This window comes from Dermacentor albipictus, chromosome 1 (assembly GCF_038994185.2).
Source record: "Dermacentor albipictus isolate Rhodes 1998 colony chromosome 1, USDA_Dalb.pri_finalv2, whole genome shotgun sequence".
Lineage (NCBI taxonomy): Eukaryota > Metazoa > Arthropoda > Arachnida > Ixodida > Ixodidae > Dermacentor > Dermacentor albipictus.
Window position 1 is genome coordinate 131,931,372 of NC_091821.1, and position 7,965 is coordinate 131,939,336.

The window sequence follows — 7,965 nt, forward strand, 5'->3', positions numbered from 1 at the left end:
CCATCACCGCCCTTTGCTGCCATCAGTGAGTAAGACAGCGCCCTACAGACGGCGGCACCAAGCCAATACAGAGCGGTGGATTCGCCGCTGCAGTTGCTTTTTGGTCAGGTGGCGTAGACCGTTCGGGCATTGCGGGTCATCACATGGAAGTTGAATTCTCTGCTACTTGCAGTTTGTGCGAGTTTCGTGAGCCAGCAAAACCAGTACAGCACTACGCGATGACGAAACTGCTGAAACGGGAAAGCTTGGGCGGCACAGAGTCAAGTGAAAACGAAACAATTCGACCGCCCGCGTCGTTGTCAGGAGTAATTTCAATTAGTTCTTTTTTCTAAAAATGAAATAGAACTGGATAAGTAGCATTTTATTTCATCTTATAATAAAATACAATGATGTTTTTGCAACAAGTGGTTGAGTACTAGTGACAGAATTTAACTGAAGAGTGCTTTCGTCATGGGGCAAGTGCTTGAATGTCCCGGGGGAGTCTAATCATGCCCTGCATTTACCTCAGTTTCTCGATTACTAAGGCCCTGTTCGCAATAATATTGACGCCTTACAGATTCCCAAGCACTAAGATATCACTTTAGATTGACTTAACATTTGCCTTTAGTGTCCCTTTAAGAAGGAGCTTCATAGACTTATTTTCTTAACGGGTTATGCCATAATCAGCACATGTTACTGCCTTGCATGTATAAAGTGTTGCCTTTCTCTTATCTCTCTTTAAAGGGCTGATGATTCCAAGAAAGTGGCTACCAATCAGGATCCAGAGAGTTGCCCTGCAACATCTGAAGCTGGGGGCGGCGGAGATGCCCGGTGATCTTTTCGCAGAAGCCAAGAATCTGCACAGAATGTACTGTGGAAGTAGTCCTTATTAGACATTTTTTTATTACTTTTTTTGTCCAATTTCTCAATTGGCTGCATGGTGAAAACACGGGACAATCTTGCAGTCTCCTATCATGTGTAACACAACTGAGGTTAGTGCACAAGTATTGATACCAAGCTTCTCATTGTGTGTTATGCTGCAGCATATCATTGGTCTGGCAGTGGCCATTTTAAGATTGTTTATTAAAGATATGAATGGAAAAGTAATATTCTTGGCTTTTGAGCTAGTGTGAAGATAATGGTATTGTATTATTGGTGTCAGCCTGGGTATGTTTCTGTTGGTAGCAGCAGTGCACACCTTTAGTGACAGTACTGCAGTCTATTTTGAGTCTCTCAGAAAAAATGAGAGCAGCATTACACCTTTGCCAGGAAGCATATGACGTGTCTGTAATGTGTCTGCAGTTTGTGTCAATGCTCCAGGGCGCATTCGTTTTTTTGTTGGTGCCTAGAATATTATGGCTGTCATTGATGTTTAATGAGGCATTGGACATACTGGAGTACTTTTACGTAAGAGCAATGTCATTTTATTTTATCTGTGACCCAGCTATCTTGTGTGTGAAGTTTTTGAAATACATGGCATGGTGTAGAGAAGTTTTTCTCTGCACAGTTGCATGTGGAGTACCATGTATACAAAATTTGTAGCACCCTCCATTGTCTTGAACCACAGTCGCTGAAACAGGTGGTTAGAACTTGAGAATTGCTACACTCATTCTTCCTGCATTACAATGGCCAAAATGGCATGTTTAATACAGTAACATGCTTTTGTTATGTAAATATGTTTTTCTTTATTCAACCTGGCTGTTCTGGAATAACATGCAGCTGTGTACTTTGACACATTGCAAAGTTTTAGAAGTTTTTCTACTTGTTTTTGAAAGTAGCATAGAAGTGGTTGCAGACGTGTAGAAACCAAGCTATATATGGATAACGGTGACCACATATTTACCTATGTTATTTTTGTGCACTCTTAGAGTGTTTGTGCAGTATTAACTGGGTTTTGTCACCCTTCCGCCTTTTTTTTTTCTCTTTTTGTACATGTGATATGAAGGATTTGGAAGTCTTCCTCCTTTTCTTTTTACCCATTCTCTCTGCTTGTTCTCATCTTTTTGAAGCAGAATACACGGTGCCAACCAACCGGTTAGTGAGTACTATGACTAGCTTGTTTATTCCTCTCAGCTCTATAGGACACTACGATACAGTTATATTGAAGCATGTTTAGTGGGCAACATACTGGGTGCTACACAAGGATGCCATTGTTTTTCATTGTGCTCAGGCAACTTTGGCACTGAAGAATCTCATTATCGCTTAGCTGCTTAAGGTTAAGCAACACAGAACACACACTCGTCATGTGAAGTGGCAGTCATACCCTCCCCTTTCAACTTCCCCCCTTACTTCTGGCACGACTGTTTTGCATCCATATGTACCATCTGCCTCTGTGTTTTCCAGGGCACTTCCTTTATGCTCCCTTTATGTCCTGAGCAGGCTCTGGTTGTGGCAGATCAATCACTAACACAGGTTGGATCTAGAAGAATGGGCAACCTGTATGTAAAGTGGAAAACTGTGATGCATAGTGCAAAAATGCACACAGTTTTAGTGTGACAGGTGTGCAGGTGACGGTTGCTACTGGTTCTCTGCTTTTCCTTTTGACATCTGATGCTTTGAAACATTATTGTCAGCTGGAAACTCAACTTTGCTAAGGTGTTAGACATGCTAGTGGAGCTTGTTATAATTGCTCATAATTTACCTGAAAGCTCATTCGTGCATCTTCAGCTATGGAGATGGCCACCTCTCTCGCCTGTATCGACATCGACAGCCGTGCCACCCCATCCTTGCGCCATCACATTATGCAATTTGTCCAGACAGTCTTTTTGAGACTCTATACTCTTCGAACAGCCGAGCTGCCACTGCAAAGCTGCCACTGTTGTGCCTACTTTGGCTATGAACATAAGCACTTGCGAACTTTTGAGACCGAGTACCATCAGCATAAGTTAAAATATGAATGTAAAAAAGCATAATTTTTTGTGCCTGAACACTTGTGGGTACAGTCTGGCATTGCCACGTAGCTTGTTTGCTAAACATGCTTTTGTCACAAAGCTCCATGCCCAAGCCTGAATCGTGGAACTACGATGGAACTGATAAACATAACAATGGAAATAAAAAATTTTTCTCTATGTATATGTTTTAAGGGGAAGTTGCAACTGGAATGATCACATCATTGTCACAGTTTATCACTAATGGCACTGTTGTTTTGATTGAATTCCACTTTGTCATCCTAGTTTCGTGCATAAAAGAATGAAAGAGCATTTTTGAAAGACAATAAAAAGCTGATCAAAAATAATTATGGCAGTTTAACAAACTATGCTCTGGGCATGTTTCAGCAACTGCCATTCAAAGCATGGATCAGTCGCCACAGCAACAGCAGCCGGACACTTGGGGAAAAAGGTGTCTGCTGTTGGGCACAGCTCGCTCATTCGATATCTTAGCAAGAAAATAGTAAAAAAGTGATGTCCTTGCATAATGTTCAGGCAAATTCTTGTTTTCCAGTATAGATTAATTTTCATACAATAAAGTGCAGCCACCCACCATGTTGGCACAGTGGCTTCAGCGTTGTGCTGCTAAGTCCGGTGGCACAGGATCAAATCCCAGCCGCAGTGGTTGCATTTTAGTGGAAGATAAATTTAAAAAATGCCTGTTTATGATTCACTGGGTACACGTTAAAGAACCCCAAGTGGTCAGAATTAATCCGATGTCCCCCACTATGGCGTGCCTCATAAATGTATCTTGATTTTGGCATGTAAAACCCCAGAATTTATTGAAGTGCAGTCTTTTGCACATTTAAAATTTCATTCTAATTAAATTTTGTATATGTCCTTTCTTTGAAATATCTTATAAATGTTTATTAAAGAGAGGGAGCATTTCCAACAGAGTTTTGGTCTGGCATGCAGGCATTTAGAGTTATTTCTTTTTAACAACATCCATTGAAGACTGTAAGCTAATGTCATAAATTTAGTTTACCGTCAAAAGCAAAATATGCTATCACAAGCTGTTAGAAATGATTAGCACATGAAAAAAAAAGCATGAAGATGGCGGTGCTTTGGTGGTGTCGCATTAAAGATAAGTTGAGCTACATAAAAATGAATGCTAGTGTTAAAAGGAATACTTGCATAAGGCTCAATAATTGCCTTCAATTTTGATAATTGCCACTTTATTAATGTAAAAAATGGCTATCTAAGGAACATCTACACCCACTGTGGTTGCTTAGAGGCTATGGTGTTGGGCTGCTAAACACGAAATTGCGGGACCGAATCCCGGCCACGGCAGCCGCATTTCGATGTGGGCGAAATGCAAGAACACCCATGTACTTAGATTTAGGTGCACGTTAAAGTCCAAATTTCCGGAGCCCCCCACTATGGCATGCCTCATAATCAGATCGTCATTTTGGCACGTAAAATCCCATAATTTTTTTTTTATTTAAGGAACATCTACCCTTAATTTCTACTATTAGCAGGGACAGCTACTTGGACTTTGTCATTTTAGACTGATTAAATGTTTAACAAAACTGAAGGGAGAGAGGCCTTGTACTATGCACTAGGGGTTCACAAAAGTTTAGCTGTCATTGGCTGGAAGCATGCAAAAAAAAACATGCCAGGCTGGGGCCATGACAAATAAAATTGCATTTTGTGAGCAGTTGGCAGAATTGTGTTCTAGGCAGTTTTTAAAAATTCAGTAATCCATAGCTTTTTTTTTCTTTTTTGCACACATGAAATGAGGATGGCTACGTATTGATTGGTGACAATAGTTGCATGTACAATTAAACCTTTTTTTTATTCTGATTAAGATTGAGAACACTGCTTCATGGTAAGTGACAGGGATTTTACATCCCTAAAGCTGCATGTGGGCCATAAGCAGCAGCCTAGTTGATGGCTCCTGATCGCCTAAGGTATTTGAATGTGCACCAGGATCTTGACACATGGATATTTTTGCATTTCTTTCTTGCAAATGCAGGCGCCGGGAAGCAAACTGGCAAATTTGCGTGAGTGAATCTCGGCTGCAGCAGCTTCATTTCAGGGAAGGGGGGGGGGGGGGGTGAAATGCAAGAACACCCATGTGTCAGTTTCATTATCGTGCATTAGGTGCACATTAAAGGGCCCCGAGTGGTCTAAATCAAATCAAATCGGAGTTTTGGCACGGGAAACCCCAGTCTTTTTAATTTTTTTAATTTGCATTCGGCAGTAGAGCACCATGTCCCACTGCAGTGGGTGCTTATCCAGCATTGCACAATTCTGCTATATCTACCATACGACACCTCTTGCTTGTTCTTGTTATGAACATTGCATATCAATCGCATATCTGTAGGAAATTGTGCCACTACTCGTTTAACTTCGACACAGTGCTTTGTCTCTTGCAAGCACTATACTTGGCGACTACCTAAGAATTCACTACAAGCTCCACCCACAAAATCCACACCTGTGCTTCAGCTCTTCAATACACGATTCCCGAGAGGATACTTTGCTCGCCTCTACCATGATGTGACAGGAATGAGAGCCTAATTGTCTGGCATATCTAAAAATTCACTGAGTGAGACAGCAGTGTAATTGCCACTGTATTTATAGGTTATAGGCTGTCGCCAACTAGTGCGTATTGTTAACAAGAGGATGGACCGTTTCAAATGGCTTTACCAGTTGTTGCTAAAGCAAACGTCGGCTGCACTTTTGTGCCTTGTAGCTCATTTTGAGAAAACCTGCTCTGTTTAAAGGTGCGATGTGAAGTGGCTTTGAACGTGTGAATGAGATGTGTTGTACTGCCATATAAGGATAATGGTGCTTTATGAAATGCAGTGTCAGAAGGAACTTTCTACTAAGCTGTTGCCTTCTGATAAAGGATTTGCAAGTGGAGGACCTTGTGTGAAGCTATGCTGGTGCCCAGCAAAGATTAGTGGAATGAAGCTATTGTCACACATTGTTGGTTTGTTTATCAGTAATGTGCCTAACTAATGTGACATGAACAGCTCAAGCAGTCCCCTTTCTTTCTTGCAAGGTTGAGTTACATTGGATTGTTTTCACTAATGCAGATAATGTGCATGACATATCAAACTTTTCAATGCTGCCACCACACTGTTGTGAATTGTGTGCGGCAGCCATGCTGATCATGCTTGTAGCTGTTTAATAAGAGTTTGTATGTGCATTTCTCACAGGAACATTTTGATTTGATGGAGTGCAAGCATCTTTTAGTTAGGTAAAAAAGAACCTTCAAAATGGATGCTTTGAAACATCACATGTTTCAGTGTTGCTGAGCAGCTATTTTGGGCAGTTTTGGTATTTTGGTGAAACCCTGAGTAAGTTTTGCTGTATAATCATGTTTGTTCGAACTGAAAACTGTGTAGCTTGCATCCTTTCCATTGTTTTCTATTACTGCTGCTCCAAACCCGTAAAAGCTGCTGGAACTGCTAACACCTTGACGGAACAGTGCGCTTAAATTCTTGGTGTTGAGAGAGCTTGATGGCAAAGTAATCGGGATAAATAGGTTCACTGTTATTGAAGGAGACCCCCTGTCAGAAGGTGGCTGTATTCACACCCCACACCTTCCCTCCGCCTTTGTCCAGGTGCAGCACAGCAGGCGTGTTCTGTTGTTTGACGACTCTTAAAGTGGCCCTGCAACACCTTCTCTTCAAAACTGAGAATGCACTGAAGTGAGCACAATGCCTTTCTAATTAATGTATTCCCACAGGAATGTTTTAGAAGAACCTACTATTAACGAAGATAGAAAAAGCACAATGTTTGCTTTCGCCATTTCTCCTTAATATAATGTTATCTCTCAACTGGGATGGTGCCAATAGCAGTGCCTTGCCTTTTGCTCCTTTTTGCTTTTTTTTTATTTCCGTGGTGCATTTATGGTAGCCCTTCAATGTTAGCATCTGACAAAGGAGAGCAACAAAGGAATGGTGACAGGATGGGTGGGACGTGTTGACCATACTACTGCTTCCTCGTTTGCTAGAAGTCTGGAGGGTTCTGTGCGCATGCATGACCTTTCACTTGGGTGTATCTCATGATCGTGGAATGTCGCCCAGTAGCTGGCATTTATTGGATGTCATACAGGTCCATGACAGCATAGACGGGGCATTATAAGGGGGCCTCGAAAGCCATAGAAAAGAGCGAGCTATCTTTTATGCGAGATTGTGGGCTCCCTGCTACATGCAGTGGAATAATATTTGTTTGCGCATTCCTTACAGGGCTGTCTACGTATTGCAAACATTTTCTTGTTCAAAAAGCATTGCAGTGCCCTCATAACAGTGTATTAATTGTGTCATTGAATAAATACCAGTGCATGGTGAATTCTGATAGATTGTGGCAGCATTCTTTTGCTTAAGAGATCTAAAATTCCATATGTGCATATTGTGTAGCTGAAAGATGAGATATATTTTTTTAACACTAAGAAAATAGCTGCCTTAAATTACATCATGAAGCCATTATCAGTACAGGTGTGATGGGTTGTGCTCATGGCTTCAGAAAATGAAAGCAGTAGAAGACATGTCTGCACTAAAGACTGGTAGCTGTAATACTTACTTCAAGCATCCGATAAGTGGTACCTAGATTAAAGAAAAATATAGAAACAACACATGAAAATGACAAAACCAAGACGGAAAGAAATATTTTATGCCAGGTTGCATAATAGTCTTCTAAAATTACGTATTTTTCTTCGACCGGATTCTGTAATCTCATTTCTGTCTGTCCATCTCTATGCACATGTATTTGTTTCTGTTTTCGGTTTTGCCTTCCTTTCATCGGGGTATATATTTATTGTATGCTTGCAATAAACCTTGGAAGTTGCTAGTAAGTGCCTTTCTCTTTTCTTTAAGTCCTGTCTCCAGTGCAAGTTCTCCTTCCTGAAGCTATATTCATGGTGACAGTAGTGCCTTAAGAGCTTTAGGTACGGCTGCTTATAGAACTATTTGGAAGGCAAGAGGAGACTGCATTTTGTTGTAGCAAAGGCCTGTAGCCAAGAATCAAGAGGGCATTCTATGCACATCTGTGTGCAATGATGCACTGCATCTCTTTCAGGCTACATGCCCAGGACATGAAGAAACAGTTT

The 7,965-nt window shown here is 41.2% G+C and overlaps 1 protein-coding gene across 2 annotated transcripts in view; it reads left to right on the forward strand.

The window, feature by feature from the left end:
- Window positions 1-7,710, forward strand: part of Snx16 (sorting nexin 16) — a 40,268-nt gene extending 32,558 nt beyond the window's left edge. For both annotated transcript variants that reach the window (XM_065424517.1, XM_065424519.1), the window contains one exon: window positions 724-7,710. In XM_065424517.1, the coding sequence (XP_065280589.1) occupies window positions 724-814 (91 nt within the window). In that variant the 3' untranslated portion in view covers window positions 815-7,710. The remainder of the gene's footprint in view (window positions 1-723) is intronic.
- Window positions 7,711-7,965: the final 255 nt, after the last annotated feature.